This window comes from Helicoverpa armigera, chromosome 2 (genome assembly GCF_030705265.1).
Source record: "Helicoverpa armigera isolate CAAS_96S chromosome 2, ASM3070526v1, whole genome shotgun sequence".
In the NCBI taxonomy this organism is placed as follows: Eukaryota; Metazoa; Arthropoda; class Insecta; order Lepidoptera; family Noctuidae; genus Helicoverpa; species Helicoverpa armigera.
The window spans coordinates 13922478-13942277 of record NC_087121.1 but is presented as its reverse complement, the minus strand read 5'-3'; the positions used below and the strand labels follow the sequence as shown (position 1 = coordinate 13942277).

General features: G+C 39.6%; 3 protein-coding genes across 3 annotated transcripts; 2 read left to right on the top strand and 1 right to left on the bottom strand.

The window, feature by feature from the left end:
- The first annotated feature begins 1772 nt into the window (after nucleotides 1–1772).
- LOC135118884 (cuticle protein 21-like) lies at nucleotides 1773–4096 on the top strand. The gene is made up of 4 exons (XM_064041961.1): nucleotides 1773–1924; nucleotides 2439–2663; nucleotides 2879–3112; nucleotides 3278–4096. Exons 1-4 carry the CDS (start codon nucleotides 1913–1915, stop codon nucleotides 3410–3412), a joined length of 606 nt encoding a protein of 201 aa, XP_063898031.1. The 5' UTR covers nucleotides 1773–1912; the 3' UTR covers nucleotides 3413–4096.
- Nucleotides 4097–6428: 2332 nt separating this feature from the next.
- Nucleotides 6429–11752, bottom strand: LOC135118766 (intraflagellar transport protein 56-like). Its single transcript, XM_064041605.1, has 13 exons — nucleotides 11741–11752; nucleotides 11309–11440; nucleotides 10853–11036; nucleotides 10487–10542; nucleotides 10239–10414; nucleotides 9973–10032; nucleotides 9535–9681; nucleotides 9093–9216; nucleotides 8611–8790; nucleotides 8012–8209; nucleotides 7549–7704; nucleotides 7044–7150; nucleotides 6429–6679 (listed from the first exon to the last, which is right to left on the bottom strand). The coding sequence occupies exons 1-13, from the start codon at nucleotides 11750–11752 to the stop codon at nucleotides 6475–6477; spliced, it is 1737 nt and encodes a 578-aa protein (XP_063897675.1). The 3' UTR covers nucleotides 6429–6474.
- LOC135118822 (coiled-coil domain-containing protein 40-like) lies at nucleotides 11739–19110 on the top strand. The gene is made up of 19 exons (XM_064041838.1): nucleotides 11739–12011; nucleotides 12157–12269; nucleotides 12704–12842; nucleotides 13151–13237; nucleotides 13548–13680; nucleotides 14041–14198; nucleotides 14351–14464; nucleotides 14598–14728; nucleotides 14940–15082; nucleotides 15206–15306; nucleotides 15435–15617; nucleotides 15885–16130; nucleotides 16319–16487; nucleotides 16805–17013; nucleotides 17154–17273; nucleotides 17469–17564; nucleotides 17707–17910; nucleotides 18271–18429; nucleotides 18741–19110. The coding sequence occupies exons 1-19, from the start codon at nucleotides 11841–11843 to the stop codon at nucleotides 19104–19106; spliced, it is 3042 nt and encodes a 1013-aa protein (XP_063897908.1). The 5' UTR covers nucleotides 11739–11840; the 3' UTR covers nucleotides 19107–19110.
- Nucleotides 19111–19800: the final 690 nt, after the last annotated feature.

Genomic DNA, 19800 nt, shown 5'->3' with positions numbered 1-19800 from the left:
GTCTGTAGCAACGTAGTAGTAATAAGTAGTGTGGTAGTAATTAGAGGACAAGTTTGGCGCAGTAGGACTTCACTATTGTTAGATACAGCCCATTTATCGAAGAAGGCTATGGACTACTTTTATCCGGGTGCGAAAAGTACTTACCTATATAGTTTCAACGGGACGTGGAAATCGCTGGTGGAAGTTAGTATTTTCACACGAATAGGTACTACCTACCTACCCACTGAATTTCTATGGAGCTCAAAGTACACTTTATTATAATTAACTCGAAATACTAGCTTCAGTTACAAAAGTGTTCTGCACAAGCAGAGAACCTCAAGCGGCGCAAATATAGTAATCTTATAGGCAATTACATGTTTGAGCCGTTTGGGGTTGAAACTCTAGGGCCGTGGGGTCCGAGCGCCCACCTTCTTGCCAGGGATATCTCCCAGCGCCTGGTTGACACTTCCCGGGACCCAAAGGCTGGCTTTTATTTCGCACAGAGGTTGAGCATTGCCATCCAACGTGGCAATGCTGCCAGTCTTTTGGGTACATTACCCAGTGACAGCGATGAGGAGCAATTTTTTGATGCCCTATATTAGTTTTAAGTTGTATATATATATAAGTTTATTTTATTTTCAATTAATGTAAATATTTTGTGAAAAAAAGTGTTCAATAAATTGTTATTATCGACCCCCACACATTCGACTTAACTGAATGAGTCAGGCCATGCAACACCTAGCCTATTGCATTCTCTTTGGGGCGAACCGAAATACTCATGTAGGTTCAATATATGATTCGTAAAACTGTATTTGATTTCAAGTCGAATATTTATTAAATGAATAAAATTATTTACAGGTCTACTATCTTAATTATCTACGCCTTTTAGAATTCAACAAAAATTAGGTTTGGATTAGCAGAACTTTTTCATTTTTAAACAGGGATCCTTATTTTTTGGAAAATCCTATTTTTTGACAAGAAAACAGGAGGCTCATCATACAAACTGTGAAACAAAGGGAGGATCCATTTCTTGAAGTATGTGTTCTTCACATTTAGACATGCACGTTTAATTTGCAACTAAAATAGATAATTTGTTAAGTCTAGACACATACCTAAAACAATTTCACATATAGCCCGAGGTTATTAACTAAACCATGTCATACATGTAGATTGGCTCACAAGAGCTGGGACCACGTTATGCCAAGCCCATACGTCCATAACAGTCCATTTTGATACACGATATCTGATAAATTGACAGACTCGCGCAAAACTTTGTGTTTCTTGCATCAGCTATTTAGAACTTTCGATTTAGGGAGTTGCACTACCGTCTGGCAGTTGCAGAGTAAATAAATAATTACAGTTTACCTAATAGGTACCTACCTATTTCTTATTTGGTTTTGTTGCAAGGCTTTTCATATAGGGATCTCACCGGTACAATAGTTCGGATCTCACCGTGACCACACGTTGTAAGGTTTGGATTCTTAATGTTCTTTCACCAAGTGCACTTCATTTTGGAATGTCAAAAACTTTCATCTCTGATTATTTATCTTCTCTTGAATAAAATACATCTCTCCTTTTATTGAAATTAGTTCATGACTTCTTAGAAAGGGCTCTTTGAAAAGGTCTACAGGTTATGAGAAAAAACGGCGCATCAATGGCTTTGCAAGAACAATACGATCGATCTACGCCGCATTACCACCTTTCAGTTAGAACTGTAATATGTTCATACTTAAACAGCTCAAACTAACGGCCCTCCCAACCTAATAATTAAGTACAGCTAGCCTTTAAGTTATACACATATGCCAGTATCCTTGTTGCGAAATGTGTATCAAGTGTAGAGGTGCGTGGTCCGAGCCTCGCGGGTTTATATACGGCGCGCCGGCGGGGAGCCACACACGTGCTCTACACCCCACGACGTGCGCACGCGACAGATATGCTCGCTAAGGTAATATAATAAAATCTGTTCGATAATATTGTGTTAAAGGGATATAGGAAATTAAGTCATCGATAAAGAGACAAGCTTTTAGCAACTTCATATCATTGTAAGACTTTCCCAACTGGGAACAGCAGAAGTTATAAATCATTCGGGTCAAGCCGGTAATCGTTCACCAAGATCAATAGTAACCCACACAAAAGGACTGATCTTGTGAATTCTAACCTTTACTTATCAAATCAATGATCAATGGGGTCGACCAGCGACAGTGCAATAGATCTTAATCACAGTTTGCACATAGCACACCCATAGTTGCAGCCATGAGAGTGCTATATTGCATTGTGCAACTTAAACTAGATTTTGGAATACTGATCATTTGGATTCAGTCCGGATACCTATTCAAATAGCAACAATATAAATGTCTACATGCCTTTAGACAGATTCTCGTAATTTTTATCTACATTTATGAGGTGTATGTTTCTAAGGAAGGTTAGTATGTACCTATTCATATTTTAATTCTCTCCAGTTGTTATTGTTATGCTGCGCGTGCGCCGGTGCGCTGGCGCGGCCGGGGCTGCTGGACGGCATCGGCTACGCGTCGCACGGCTACGCGGCGCCCGCCTACGCCGCGCCCCTCGCGCACGCGGTGGCGCCGGCCTACGCGCCTGCGTACGCGCCGGCCATCACCGCGCACACGTACGCAGCACCCGCTATTGCGCACGCGGCCTATGCTGCGCCCGTTGTTAAAGCGGTAAGGAAAAACGTGAAATTGATAAGATTATAGGCATAGTTATTATTCTGTATCCTTTTCTTCTGGGTTTTTAGCAAAATCATAGAGAATTTCCACATCAGAAAAATTCCTGTAAGAACAAATTTACTTTACCTTACGTACTTTGAAGTTCCACCGAAAATTGCCTAAGATTGCCGAAAACTGAAGCTCTAATTTCGCTAACTTCTTGGACCCAGGTGGTACGCGCCGAGCCGGTAGACCCGAACCCCGCGTACAGCTTTTCATACGGCGTGGCCGACCCCGCGACCGGCGACCACAAGGACGCGGCAGAGACGCTGCAGAACGGCGTCGTTCACGGCTCCTACAGCCTGGTGGAGCCTGACGGCCACGTGCGCAAGGTCACCTACACGGCCGACAAGATCAATGGCTTCAACGCTGTGGTTGAGAGGACGGGCGCTTCTGCTCATGCGGTAAGAGTTTTTCGAAGTTTGGAAGAATAATTTAGCTAATAAACCTTCTGCAGTAACAAAGGTTCTTCTAGTCTTGAGATACTTACTTAAAGAAAAATTTAGAAAATCCGAGTTGTCTCGCATGGAGTTGATATAATTTATCTTCTATCCGCTCTTGTCTTCTAGGCACCCGTAGCAGTAGCAGCTCCCGTAGCGAAGGTATACGCAGCGCCCGCGCAGGTCGCGGTCGCCGCCCCAGTCGCGAGGTACACGCTCCCCGCTGCCCACGTCGGCGTCGGCGTCGCCCACCCCTGGGGCTAAGCCCACCACCACCGACTACAAAGCAACCTAGCTCCTTGCTGAACGACATAAGATTCATTTTAGCGTAACGTTAACAGAAAATAGTGTAGCATCGAATTTACCGTCACTATGTCTCAAGTAGTTTTAGTATAACACTGTTTTCTGATGTTAGGAGTTAAGCACACTTCAAGTTTAGAACAGTACCTATAGTCTGTTGAGATTTTGATAATAACGGTTGTGATTTTATGGTTGTTGAATGATTTTTGACTAAGATTGTTTTGTTAATAGTTTGGTTAGAAATCATAGGTCGCGGCTACATGGCAAAGGCGAATTGTAATGTTTGTTTAGCTGTCTATTGCAGAAGTTTATATTTTTGTTACTGGGCTCAACTGTTTGTTAATATCTCCAAAATGTAAAAAAAAACGTCAAAATGTAACATTGGGCGTTTTTAGTCTAGTTGTAAAGTCGTATCGCGGCCCATTTTCTAGTTTTTCTCGCCTTTGCCCTCCGGCCCGAGTCTCCCAGAGAGAGGTTTGTTCAGCAAGACTAGGCGCGCCTGATGACCTCGCCCGTCTAATGTAACTTATTATTTATTATGTACTGCTTTGACTGTTGCCTACGGACCTGATCTTGACGCATCGTATTATTTACGTTTATGTAAATATAATGTAGTTTTATAAATAAATAAATGCAGTTTTTGCATCATTTCATGTCTTTATTTTGGTCCCTTCGTCTTAATATTGAGGATAAATGGAGTAAAAGTCTTCAGGAAAATAAAAGTTGTTCAGAAAAGACAGTAGAGAAGATAACCTACTCTTGAACATTTTGGAACTGGGAGGCAAACTTGCTTGGGAATAAATCGAAGTTGCTCTCAATTCCATCTGGCGTGCAAATCACATGAAAACCTATTGTGTAGGCTCTATATTACACCGGCTATGACCACTTTAGTTAGGTACCTATATGATTTACCTATATATTTAATCTTTATGTTTTCTGCTTTGTAGCTTCAACCTAGTTTAATAACTCAAATACATTTTAATCTAACTAGTGGTTGTATAACCTTAAAATATTACTAGGTATTAATCCTAAATGGTGTTAAACTCCCATTTAGTACATAAACATAGTTTTCCTGCTAAATCTACCAGATAATTATTTATGAAGCCTGTCTGACTCTTAATTAGTACAAGTAACTTTGCAGCGGAAATGGCGGATGGATGTCGAAACCATCAAAGTTAAAACCGGTGTCCTGTAGGTACCTACTCGCCTAGTTCGACTTGACATAGACACACAATGTAGTTTATGTACCTAGTCCTAACATACTAGATATTTTAGCAATATAAGAACATTGTTTAAATTTTTTTTGCATACCGTAATTTTACCTTTCAATCCAGTAGATAATAAAAAAAATACAAAACACTAGTACCTACGTACTCAACCATATCCAATAGGGTATTTTAGTCTAGATGAGCAAAAAATTAAAAGTGTATTACAATGATTGTTTAGAGGAAAAGCAATCGGGAAATGTTAGTTTCACTTCGTAAGGTACATAAATATATTTTTTATTGCAGTTTAAAGTTTTTAGGTTTTTTTATCTGTCTTTGAACACTACGAAATGTCGCCGACATGCTAATGACGTCATTACGGTAGTAAACAACTTTTAACCAAGTGTTTCTCATATTTATATCCACTGGTACTTGAATCCATAATTTGTCTGGTGTTTTTACACTAGTGTTCTCACATTCAGAAACAACACACCAACGATACGGAGCATAATTACTCATTATTAAAATTTTCAATACATATCAAAATATGTATTACTGACAGCTGTAGTTTGTTTACTAACGTAATGATGTCATGACCAAAAAACAATCATGGCGTCCGTTGTGTGCCGCGTTTTGGCGAAATACGCGCGAAATTTGAAATTATGATAAAACAATTAATTTATATTCGTACATAACGTGAGAAAATAAAATATTTTTTATTTTTTAGAGATATATTAAGACTAAAGAATTTATTTAAGATATATTTCAAAAATGCATGTAATACCCTATTAGACTGAAAGCCGACTCTAACATAATTGGGAATAGGTAAGCTAAGCAGGAGGTGATTGTTAAAGCAGCAGTTGTTTTATTTCATGAGTACACTACGGTCTGGAAGCTTGTGGTGATCCTAGCCACGAAAGAGCACTTATATGTCTGCCTGGCCCCTGATCTCTCCCTGATCATGTAGAATTACTTATCAACCGGACTAGGTATGAGAGTGACGGAATAGGGAGTGCACCTGGATTGACCTGATTATTGGTTGATCTCTTTCGAGAATAATGGCGTCCAAGCCAAGTTCAGTTTAAAAATGTTCATATACCTACTGTAATCTTACAAAGGGACCCTTTCTGATTTACGGGTATTTTTATAACACCATAGGCATATGGTACCTAGGTACATACAACCCAGTACAATTTCATAAAACAACCAATTTAAGTTCTCTACTCCGTTAAGGCATCATGCGCGGACATTTAAGATAATTAAAAGGAAGTAGTGAATTAAGTTTCTAGATCTGGGCCACGCGAGACCAAATCCAGCCATGATACGTGTCTAAGGATTAAGAAATAACATTGGCATATAGGAACGCCAATTTACGGCACTATAAATATTCAATATAACTACCTATTTAGGCCGTACCTGTGGATATGTCCGATACTGGTTATTTGAGTACAAGTCATTTAATTTGTGTGCCGTAATAATTTGTATGCCTTTAATATTTCTGCGAGGTGACTCATGCATGGATGATTAAATAAGATCAAGTTATGGTTTATGTCATTACGCTGATTCTTGGATAATAAGTTGGTCAAGAATTAACTTTGCTACTTAAAAAATTTAGATTTTTCTATATAATCAGGTCACCTGATAAACACGACTAGATATAAGACACCCGTTGAACCACGATTCTCTGATGGAAAAAAAAAACCGGAAAAGTTTAAATAACTTTACTGCACTTGAAAACATATCACTTACCTAAAGACAATGTTCTACGTCATTGCTACACTACTTGCAAGGCTACGCTACACTGCAAGCCTTGGTCTCCGATCACACAGGGATGCGGTTCTGCTGGGCCCACTTGGTGATGGTCCTGACGATGTTATCTGCCCTCGTGTGAGACCTTGGTCCCTTGAGGAGGGCGAGGGCGTCTCTCAGGTCTGTAGCAGCGTTGGGTTTGTTGGCTGCAGCAGCTTGAGCACAGCCACAGACGGCACCGCGAAGACCTTCCCACATCTCTGGACCGCCGTCCAATCTGACATGTGAAATATGGATAGTTTTGTGCTTTTGATATAGGAGTTGTTAAAGGAAATATTTATAATAAGTACTCAATATAAAACGGTAACCTATTAGTAAGAGTCAAGAAAAAATGTAAGTTTGAATCAGTTTGAATCTACAAAAACAATGTCTAATGTCAGGTTTAATCTGACATAAATATTCGAGGTACTAATGCTGGTTCATACTATGTCTTTGCATTGGTTTATTTTAAAGGGTATATATCTTCCATTAATAAAAAAATTCAGGACATCTAAGTATCTGATATCAATATGGTATAATATACCTAAACAGAACTTGGTAATCTTATACATAATCGATACAGATAGATCTACTGAGCTCACCTGTCGAGCATGTGGAAAGCTTTGGCGGCCACTAGGAACTGTCCCATGCGATAGCTATCGTTAGCAACTAGTTGCAGTAACGCGAAGCTGTCGGGAGTGCCCGCTGACTGTCAATCACAGACGGAATACATTAGGATGTTAGGATCTTTAGTACCTTAGAATTACTACTACCTATCTGTTACTGAGTACCTAGATCTTTGTTATTTCAATTAAATAAAAACTGCGCATTTCATTGTATCGTCTAATAAGACGATTATTAAGATCAGCAATTTTTCTGCACGGTAGTTGCATTCATCTGATTTTTAAGGTGTGGGTTTTTAGAACAGCTTGCAAACATCAGCTAGGGATTTTTGTATCCATTAGATTTTTGGAATAGGGAAGGCTACTGGAAAACTCAGATCTAGAAAACGCTAATTAGAGGAAACAAAAAACAAGTTGCCAATTTGACAATCTCCTTCTGTTTACGGAGTTTTTGGGGAGCCGATTATTATCCTAGTTTTGTTACCTTTACACATAGCTCCCAGGCGAGCTGCGCGTCTTTGTTCATGACGTGGCACCTACAGAGACAGGCGAGGAACGTGAAGGAGCTACGGATGCTCTCGTCTTGTATCGTCAGCAAGCTCTCTTCTGCTTCGCGGTAGAAACCCGTCGCTACCTTAGCCTGTAGATTATAAAACTTACAAGTGATCACATTAAAAGTTTACTCGTAGCTTTGAGGAGCATTTTAACTAAGCCTTTTTTTGCTTAGCATATTTTGAAACGCGTGTGAAACCATGATCCAGACAGAATTTTGAAAAAGGCATAAAAAGTAGGTAATGTGTGTAGAATAAAGAACATTTATGTTTAGGCTTATAGAATTCGAAAGGTATGTGTGCTGTAAAAAGTGATTGAGTACACGTAGAACACAAAACATGGGTACTTTAGATTTTTATATAATACATCAAAATTTTCTGTAAAACCATCCTCACCTGAGCATAATTGAAGTTGAAAGTATCATCATTGACGAAGAAGCTCTTGATGGAGTTGAGATACACCAGCACCTCCTCATAGTGCCCTGCTAGGAAGTAGGATGAGGCCATGCACTGCCGCCCCGGGATCGTATCGCATTCTGACGCTGAACTGCCTACTAGGTGAAAACTTTGCTGGGCCAGTTTTAATTGTTCATCCTGTTGAGGAGAGAACACTATCACAGACAGGTAAATCCTAGGAGAAACATATTTTATCCAAAAATCAAATCATTTATTTCATTTAGGCCTTAACAAGCACTTATGAACGCCAAAGTTTGATTCTAAGATTATCAAAAACTGAAAGAGACAATAATTTTGTTCAACATTGGGTCGAATGTGCTATAGTTGATATATCCTTATGATAAACTGACTTATTGCTGGACGACCAGGAAGTTTGTCAAGTATCGATATACCGATATATCGATATACGAGTTGTCGATATAAAACCCATTCAAACATATTCATTATATTATTCAAGAGCTGTTTGAAAACCTACTTAGTGCATGTTAGTGCTCGTATTGTGATCTAAGTATTTTCTAAGTACATGGTTATTGACTCACATCTCCAGTCTCATTGTACAGCCTAACAGCGACCACAGCTCTCAAGATGTAGTGTAGCGGCGAGGTGGGCTGCAAGGGTTCCAGTAGTGTCCTAGCTTCCAAAGGCTCTCGGTTGCGAAGTCTATAGCCTGCTAAGTTGAGTCTGGCTTCGGGTACCACGTCTACTAGCTCAGGTAGTACCTGGGAAAATATATTTTATGGCAGCTTTACTTCCGAGCACAGGTATGCGAATGTGGCCGTAACCCCTGCGCACCTGATGGGCCCGCTGATACCTAAACATGGTTTTTTATTTCAGCGCAGCGATTCTTGTGATGGTTCGATACGTTACTCTTGTATGTTAATTCTACATTGAAAAAATACAATCTTCTTTTCTGGTTGTTCATAGAAGTATAAAATCTTGTATTATGTTTTATAATTTTTCAGACCAGTGTCTAGCCAGGGTGCTCAAAATAGAATTTGTGAACAAATAAGGAATCGTATACCTTTAATGCTCCTTCACCATTTCTGAACACAACTAAGTTATGCTTGACCAAATCTTGTCCGAATGTGTGCTGATCCGAGGTCATTTGTTTCAGTTCGTTTTCAGCTGCCTTGCCGTTGTATAATCTACAAATATGAGACGAACTTATAATTATACTAAATAGAGGTCTATCTATACAAAATATTAGTAAGTAGTGTGGTACTTGTCAGATGACGGCAGATAGAAGAGTATGGGAGGAGTAAACATGCTGCACCGATCCAATACAAAATTGTTTTCTTCTTCTTTCGTGTCGATGACATGTCATATATTGAGACTACACTATGTCAGCCCAATATGCCGCCACAGCGAGAGCACGGCCGGATGCGCTCATTAAGTCAAAATTTTTTTAAAGGAGGAGGAACGAAAAGGATAAAAGTTATGTCCAGTTGTTCTTTTGCACTTACCTGAATAGATTGCAAGCCTTCAAGTTCCCAGCGACTGTGGAGGTTGGGTGCTGGGCTAGGTATACCCCAAGCACTTCTTGTGATACATCATAATAGTCCAGCTTATAGTAGCACAGAGCTACGTAAACGTTCAGAGCCATGTATGTACTGAGAGGAAAAAGCATTCAGGTTGGTTAAATATCGATATAAATTTGCTAAACGTGGTGTACCATACTGTACTTACTTCTTTGGAACATACGCTATACCTCCCAATGATTTTATAATCGACAAATGGTACTAAAATGGCAAGGTTAAAAAAACGACACAAAAACTTTCACTAATGTAAAGATCTACTTTATGTCTCCTACCCTATGTATCTACTTTACATGATGATATATAAACACCAAAAGACATTCTAGTCTAGTACCTACGCATGATCTGTTCAATTCATTAGATTACCTATCAATAGCAGACAACATCTTAATCCAATCCATATCGTCTCTGTCAAATCTTTTGTATCTGTAAGCGTCATTTGCGTCAAAGAAGAATATTACCAGATTTGAATAGAAAGTGGTTAAAAGTTTCAGCTGAATTTTTTTCTGACAAACTCTTAACTGAAAAACCCTTTGGACCCTTTTGTAAACTTATAAATTCAAAAGTCAAGGCATAGAAGTTTCTAAGAAGACGGTATTGTTATATAATAACTTTGCAATATCCAAACTTACCGCCTCTCCAACAACAGCTTCTTATAAACATCGATGGCCTCCTGATAATGTGCTCTCAGGTAGTGAACTGATGCCAAACACAGCTGGTCTTCGGGCACATCGCGAAGAGTTGCGTGTGCGTGCATCAAAGATTCCTCATCTCCTAGCTTGTGAGCTAGGTGGAATAGGAGACGGGTCTGAGGAACAATTGGGTTGGTTAATAGAGGTTTCTCTTAACTACTGTCTTTTCATTTCATTCTTCTGTTTACCTTTAAGGAACATTTTGGAGCTTCCTCAACTGCTTCTTGTGATTCCTGGTACATACCTGAAAATTACTGTAATCAGTACATTTGAAAGAGATGGCAATGAATTGATCAACAGTCGCAGCGTATCTAAATCTTATCATGGCAGACATCAAAAATGAAAAATTTGAAAAAAGTTCATGCTAAATACATCCTCGCCCTTAAAAATAATATTTGTCTTTACCTTTACTTTTGCGTACGAGAACAGTGTTTTGTTTCTTATGTTATAATGTTTTTTTCTTTTTGATGGTTTGTTTCTTATGGTATTCTCATGATGATTAGATGAGTTAGAATGGTTATAACAAATACATAGAGAAAACTATAAAAACAAACCTAAATAAAAGTAGCACACAGCGATATCCATGGCTATATTATCAGCTACTCGCGCATCTAACTTTTCTCTGGTGCGCACACGCAAGTACGCGTCCAGCGCGCGCCGGTACTCGCCCAGGTGGAACCAGCACCATGCACTCCAGACATCTGGCCAGACGTCCACGTTACCCTCGTGTTTTAGGAACTAAAAGAAGGGAGTTCATTAAGGAGGTAAATTAAGAAGAGTAGGTACATAGGGGAAGTAAATAAGGGAGTTTAGTGGTTGGGTAAATAAGGGTTTAACTATAATAGGGTAGTACATAACAGAGGATTAGGGTTACAGCATAAGGGAGTATATAAAGAAGTACATAGTAAATAGGAGGACTTCAAAAGGGGACGGTGTCTTAGTCAATGCAATTTTAAGGATTAATTTGCGTCTTAAGAAATTAATCATGAACGTAAAGACCAGAAAGTTACCTCCAGCATAGTAAGAGCGCCGACATAGTCTCTTTTCAGTATGAAGTCTTCTAGTTCCGGGAAACTTTTCTTAGCTGAACTGCTGCCTGTATTTGCGCGATTCTCGCCAGCTGGCTTTGATCGGGACAGAATCTACAAAACAGACATGACATTAGTTAGGTACTAGCAAATATAAAATGTAGGTACCCAAACATAGCTTTTTGACCACTTTAGGTAGAAAGCTCGAATCGAAATAATAAGTAAGAGAATTGCTTACCATATTTAATTAATTGAATTTCTACAATGATGTATCTTGTTTACTTCGCAACGGACCGCACTTTTGTTGACAAAACGTTGCTATGGCAACGCATCGCAAAAGGAGTTTCGATTACACGTTTGTAGCCAGCCATAAAATATCAATTCAAATAAAAAAACGGTTGTCTAGCAACAAACAAGATTGCTCATTGTCAATTTTTTTTGGAATTTGTGATTTATTTCGTGGATTAAAAATACTTGGATTTTTATAATTTGAAGGTATAAGAATTTAGTTAAAATGTCGGAGCCCAAGTCAGGGGGTTCAATGCCCTGTATTTGTACGGAGGATAGTACTACTGAGGAGTCGACCCTCAGCATCAACTGCGAGTGCCCTCGGGATGACCACGACATCGTCATCCACGAGCAGACATGCCTCTTGTACAAGAGTGAGAAGATGATCTACCCTCATGTTAGTGTTTTTCCATTTTTTTTCCGAATTTTCCGAATGCCTACCCAATGTGCTTATTCATCATAAAAAAATTCTGGTATCTAGGTAAAATTTAAATAAGTTATCGATCAATCAACATACAAATTCGTTCTTGGTTGTGTTTCAGGATCCGGCTTGCGAATGCGAATACCCTGGGTTCGAGGATGGAGTCTGTTTATGCTGCAGCTGCCCCGTCAACCAGTGCCGATGCCATAAAGCTGGCAAGGAGGCTTTTGACCAGTAAGTTGTCTTATTTAAGGAGTTTGTATACAAGGGTTAACCATGTTTTCTATACCTACTTATGAAAGCACTTTGGACAGAATATGTCTACTAGGTGTTATCCGTGCATCGGAGAGCACGCAGAGGTCGTGTCGGATTACTGTCCCATCGGGCTATGAGTGAGAGTGAAGGAATAGTGAGTTCACCAACTGGCTGATCTCCTTATATGAGAGAACAGCCGCCGTGTCCAAAATCGGCCTTGGACAGCATTATTTACTAGGTGCTATTTGGAAGCGACTTCGATTTCTTGCAGTTGCTGCACGTGCTGGCAGTTGTAGTTGATGCACCTTAATGCTCAATAATGATTGAGCAGCCGGAATTAGGCATTTTGGCGTCTACTATATTTAGGTTGAATTACCACTTAGGTACCTACATTATAATTTTATAAAATCTAGGTGGCGCAACCAACGTGAGATCGGCGCGATGCCCGCAGTGCTGGAGGCGTCGCACCCGCTCATGCAGAAGTTCCAGGAGACGCTCAAGCAGTTCCTCATCAAAGAGAACGCTATTGCTGAGGAGGAGATACTTAATCTGGTATGATGTAAGCTTTAAACGGATTCAACCATAGAGAGCTATATGATCTCGTAACACATGAAACGTACAGAGCCATTACCTACCTTTAGAGCGAGCACAGTTTACTCCAGGCGTGTTTAATACTTATCTTTTCAACCGACATCTTTCATGACGAATTCAGAACATAGAATTAAGAACGAATTAAATCGTTATTCAGGTTCAAGGAAGGGAGGTGATAAGTGTTCGTGTCTTCTCTTCATAAGATGATATCTTTTGTGTTATAGACTGGTTATTGCTGAAGATCTTATTCATATTAAACCTTATTCTAGCGTGAAGAACTTAAGTTGAGCAAGCAAGAATACGACAAGGATCTAGAGTCCATCTATCGCAGCGACCATGACACAAACGCGCAAAGGGTAAGTGTAATTACAACTATATTAATTTAATTAACATATTTACGGCGCGCTCATTAACCTGTTATACATATTTATGCTTCAGCTGCTTAAACTAAAGGTCAGCACGAGTTATGAATATAGATTAAACAAAATATGGATATTTCAGTTTGGTTTTGATTTATAGTCCGTCATAATGTCATCGTGCCCTCTGATTTATGAGTGTATCTACCTTCCCGCTGAATTGCAAAGAATCTTGGAATTTATTTATTACATTTCTCTCGACAACCATATAATGACTTAGTGATGGTTTATTAAATTGTATGTTTTGTAGGTGCTAATAGAAGAATATGAAGCCACTTTAGCGCAACGCACCATGGAACGCGAGGCAGCTGAAAAGCGTGCGAAAGAGTCGAACGAGAAGTACAAGAAAGCTAAGGCTAAACTGGAAGAAGATATGACTAGAGGTACATACTGTTCTGGGTTATACTGGTATATACTGGTCTGTGAAAATATAAAACAGTAATCACATGTTTAAGAAACAGATGTCAAATCCAACGTATTTTATTGATTTTGCATTTTCACTTTCATGTTAATGACTAGAAAGTTTGATCTGGGATTATTGAACCTAGTATCTTCTCAATACTAGGTACATAGTAGAAATAGCTGGTAATCTATCAGGCACCCAAATTCCCTTCCGTCACATCATGAATGAACAATATAATACTCAAAAATACAAATTGCTATGGCCACTCAAGGCGCCATACAAAGTAAACATTAGAAAACACAAGTGTACAAAACAATAAAAAATAAATTGTACTTATCAGAACGTGAGACGACAGAGGAAATGGAAGCATTGAACGCGCTGTGCCATCAACTGTCGGCGTGGCGCGACGAGACGGAGTCAGACCTCACCGTCAGTCAGCGCATGTCTGATAAAATGAGGATGGAGAAGCAGGCGCTTGCTGCTGAGAAGAGACGACTGGTATGATAGTTATAGATAGTAAATACTTATATTAAAGTAGCAATTACACGGAAGATAAGTGTTTTACGAAAATGAAAAAAAAAAAGAAACTCAAATCCATAGGTTGTGTGTTTCGAGTAAAACATTGTCTTGAATAAAATGAATTCTTTCAGGACATGTTTCTGTTCGGCCTGAGCAATGAGGTGTGGAAGCTGGAGTCGAAGCTGGAGATGTTCAAGAAGCAGCTCGAAATCAAGAACTCGGAAATGGAGAAAGTTAACGATAGGGTAAAAAAAGCATATCTTCTGAATCTATTGAGACCTGTAGCCATGAAGCGATCAGAGTGACCTTTCTAGCCCTTGCAAATTTTAGTGGCATAGATTAAATTTAATTCCAACCAGCTTCCTTTAAATCCACAAGGTGACAGCATATGCAGCTGAACTGGAAGATTTGGAGCTGGACAAGCGTCGTCTGGTCAGCCTGTGGAACTCTGTCATCGTCAACATCACGCAGAGAGACAAGGTGTATGATTCCGTCAGGGATGATTACAAGTAAGTATGCGGTATGACGAAAGAGTTATCTTTAAGTAGCTGATCATTATTTTAGAAACACGAAAGCAATTTTTTCTGCTTTTTGCCAGCGAGGTAAAGAATCGGTAGCTAAAGATAGGTCAGATCTGTATTAGAATCGCGACCCGTTTTGCGAATATGGGTATTAAAATTTACATAAAACGGGGTTTGACAATAACATTAAAATTCACAGAACTCTACAAGATAACTACCGGACGTTACTGAACTCTATGGACATCACTAAGAAGGTATTGATGGAGGAGATGAACAGGGGAAAGGAGATCGCTATGAACAGGGACAAAATCAACTATGATATCGAGCATGCTATGAAATTGCGTGAGTACACGTTGAAAAAATGTTAGGTTAGCTGTACTACATCTCTCCTCAATTTATATGTATTTACCTACGAATATGTTATTTACTTACCTCCCTTTCTCAAGCTTTGTTCACAATTCACAGACGAAACTGAAGATGCAAAACGTCAGACATTGGAGGCTCAGATCAACCAGCTGACCGAGTCTATCGAAATGACTGAGAGGGACCATGAAATGATCAGAGCTGTAAGTATTTAATATTCACGCCTCAAGCTGACCCCAACATAGTTGGGAAAAGGCTCGGAGGATGGATGGCCTCAAGCATCAGTAAATTCGAAAATCATGGTGTTAATGATATTTTACAATTTTCGTAGGAGAATCAATCAATGCGCAATATTCTAAAGAGCACTGGGAAGGAGTTGGATAGGAAAGCTGAATACAAACTGAAGCTTGAGAACGAGATACTTCTAAACCTACAGGACTGTTTGCTTAACGATAAGGCTGTGGAAAGCATGGCGAATGGCATTCGGAAGATGAGGGAGATGTCCAGGAAGCAGGTATACTAAATATAGATGGTGAAGAAGCAATCACATTTCAAGAATTTAATATGAAATCTGTTTTATTGTTGATCTAAACTCTCTTCAGTCAGGATCCATTCATTTTTGCCTTTCAATTTTATTTTTAATAGACGCATTTTTTCTTCTATCATATTCTATACTTTACCACCTACATGCCAAAAAGCCAAAATCAATTTTTGTCGTATATGTCTACTTGGTAGGTGGCGAAAAGAACCTCTTTAACAAATGACCATATTGTTTTAACAGGAGATATCCCTTATGTCAATGGAGAACCAACACGCGCACATAATGTTAGACATAGAGATAATGCGGAACCGCCAAGCCAAGAACAAAATAGTGCTGGAAGAGAGCCAGGCCATGGTGAAGGAGAAAGAGAAAGAGATTGATGCGCTTCAGGACGAACATAGCCATCAGATGTCCATCCAGACCAGAAAGCAGAGGGAGCTCGATATTATCATGAAGAAGTATATCACTTTGAAGGAGATTTTCGATGTGAGTTAGATGCACTGTTTTATTATTAAGTTAAACAACATCTCGAAGATAAACCCTGTTCTGTAGACATCAGCGTTTGCATAGAACCATGATCTCTAGAAGAATATAGACTCTAAATACATCAAATAGGTACCTGAGAATATCCTTTTGCCATGTTTTAACCAATATACTTATAATAAAATCCTTAGATGAAATCTCCTCAAGAGCGTCGCATCGAGAGTCTGGAGAAGCAGATCAAGTGTCTCCGCGAGCGCACGGAGGTGATGCAGCACGAGTGGCTGCGACAGCAGGGGCATGTCGTCAAGCTGGCAGACCACCACCATCTCATGGTTTCCGAGATAAACCTCATTGCTAAACGTTAGTAACTAACAGCACCTGATTACTATCTATTGTACTGGTTGTAGGTACTTATGTCGTCTTAGCAGTTGAAAAAAGGAGTATTAAAAAATATTATGTTCAGCCTAATTATAGCGGAACCTTCGGTAGCTTATAGGCTGATTATTTTTTTTTAGTTTTTGTAGTTCCTATAGGCACTATGATGGGGATAAAATCTAGGGATAAACGATGTGGCGCTTCTGTTCTCAAAGCGAACAAGAACTAGGAACAGTCAAAATCGTGGAGAGTGGAGACCACCTAATTTAATAACTGCAGAATCCAACCTCATGGTTTTTCAGAGATCCAAATATGCGACCAAAAGATAATGCGCATACAAGCGGATTCGGAGGCGGTTGCTCTAGAGCGTAGTCACGTGGAGCGATCCTTGCGCACGTTGCGCGGACGCCTGCAGGTGCTCGAGCACACGCGCAAGGACGCCACGGAGCGCAACCAGGGCGCGCAGCGGACCAACCTGTCCATCTCACATGAGTATGCTGCTAACTTGAAGGTCAGTGCAATGGGAATAATTGAAGGTCTAAAATCCGTATTGTTGTCGATGCTGTGACTGCTTTTTCTGTAAAATAAACTTTAGTAAAAAAAATAAAGCGTAAGATACATTGAGGATTTTATATGACGGTTTTTGCGCAGGATGCCGAAACCGAAATAATTCAACTGGAGGATGAAATTGAGGAGTTGGATAAAGACAAGATGAACCTCACCCAGGAACTCGATCGAGTTCAGAGGGAAGCTCTTATATGGCAAAGAAAGGTTAGTATCTAGCATATGTAGGTACGTAAAGCGGACGTCTCCGAATGCTACTCGGCAACAGTCCTTTATTATAATATTACGTCAGAGGCCATCAGGCGGATTTGAGAAAACTCTAACTCTAGGGCTTGTAAGGCTATCGAACTTGCAACTCATTCGATAAGAAGATCTTTCACCGATCTCTTTTATAATTTACAGGGAATATTAGCGGTGGAGCTGAAGAAAAATATGAAGTCTGCCAAGTCAGCCGTTGGCGAAATAGGACTGATGAAGAGTGAAATACATAGAATGGAGGTATGATTCCTAATTATGACTGCCGCAAAATTCGAAGAGCTTTACTACACAATACTTGTTTGCCGGGGTTATACCCGCTTCTTTATCTTCAGGATACTTTCCATTTCAACCCCCTTCAACCACACTGACATTTCAAATGTAGGTTCGTCGTGAACAACTTCGGCGTACAAGTGAGAAGCTAGCCGAAGACTTGGCTCTGTACGTGACGCGAAGAGACACGGCGATGGACAAGACGAGAGCCGCCGCTGCCGTGGAGAAGACCCACGGCACTGCAGTCGGCACCTCGCAAACTACTTACAATCACAAACTGAGGCTCGCTAAAGCTGACCTAACTAGGGTCACTAAGGTACACATTACATGGTCTTCTAAGTTAATTTAGAAAAATAGTTATCCAGCTATTTGGCTATATACCTCGCCATCCTTGCCATAACACAGCATTTAGGCAATGCATGTCTTATTCTTCGTTTCATTTTTTTTAATGTCAAGTTATCTTTTCACACACGGTTGGTTAGCCCTATGATACCTAAGTTATTAACTTGTGTTATGGGTGCTAACACAACCTCAGACTCGGCCTCGGACTCGGACCTCAGGTTCGGCAGTCCAGCATGGCATTGCCTGAATTGCTTCTGACGTCATTTCAAATCACTCCTGCATATAAGTGAAACTTGCCAAAATGACTTAAGTATGGTTTGTACATAAATTGCAGGAGTTAGCGGACTCGAAGGCCGAGATGGAGCAGCTGATGAAGGACCAGGAGCGCTTGGACAAGGAGCTGGCGGAGACTAGCGCACAGAACGTCCATCTTGAGGAAAAGGTCGCTGACCTTATTAGAGAGACGCGCGCCACTGATCGGACTAAACACCATGTAGGTATCACTTGTAGCTCAAACCAAAAACGAAATGCCTTCGTAGGTACCAATATTATTTTGTGGTCTCGGCAATTACCGCGATTGTACATAGTGGTAGAATATATGTTTTTCAGTGTATGGAAAACCATATAGTGAAAAAGAAAATTGGGTAGGTATTTTTGCATGGTGTACATGCATGCGCCTTACAAAACTGCAGCAACGCAAACATATCCTCAGGCATATACTAATATTTTCAAATTTGACGCAATCTCAAACAAAATATTTGATATAGTGTAGGTATGTAAAAATCTGATTACACTAACTTACAGCTTCTAGAACGCGTTGTTCGCGCCCAACGGTTCAACAGTGAGCTTTCCACGGCCATCAAGCGTCGCTCCGTCCGCTCCAGAAGGCCCAAGGACAACGTGCTCGCCGACCACGCCCAAGCACGGTTCCTCAACGAACGCCTACGTTTCCTCGTAGGAGTACTGCAGAACGAATACCCCCACCACGAGGACAGACTAGAATCCATCTTCAACACTCTGAATGTACATACTCCCGATGAGTCCCCTGAACTGTCGATGCCTGAAGACTGTCACCTTATGCATAAGGATCTAGACTTCACGAATGAGGAACTCTTAGAACAAGCTAAACATGAATTGGGCCTTCTAGATGTTATGGAAGAAACGAAATGAGTAATTCGTGAAGGTCGTGAAGAATTGTGTGCTTTTTTGCTATATATAATGTTTGCATGTGTGTGTTTTGGATTTTATTGATTAAAACGAGTTTGTGTTGAAAGAATTGTATAATTTTAAAACTTAACATTTATCTAATTATTTACAATAATATTTTTAATGGACATGTTCAGTGATTTAAGAAAAAATATTTTTGATGTAACTTATAGTTTTTTTTATGATGGTAACAAAAAGAAAATCGCTCACGAGACAATGTGTCTGAAATTACAAAAAATGGACATTATTGGCCAATATTCAAAAATAATATAGCTTTTCTGCTCTTAATATACTCCACCACATATGAAAATAACATTAATAAATACGCCAAAGCAATTGCCAATATTCTTGAATAATAATTATTTAGATAGAATTTTTATAATAAAATTTAAACTAACATACATATCAAGCAACCTTCAATCATGAAGATTAACCTACCATATATAAAATACAACATCCATGCTATAATTTTCCAAATCTTTTAAATGACCGCATTCCATGAAAAATGTTTGAGCACAATTAAAACACAATTATCTACATCCTTAGCACGAGTAATTCAAATTTAACTATGCAATATTTTACCGTGTTCATTTTATTTGGTACAAAATTAAAATAAGTATCCTTAAACATGTGTGATCGGCCTCGAGATTAGGTAGAA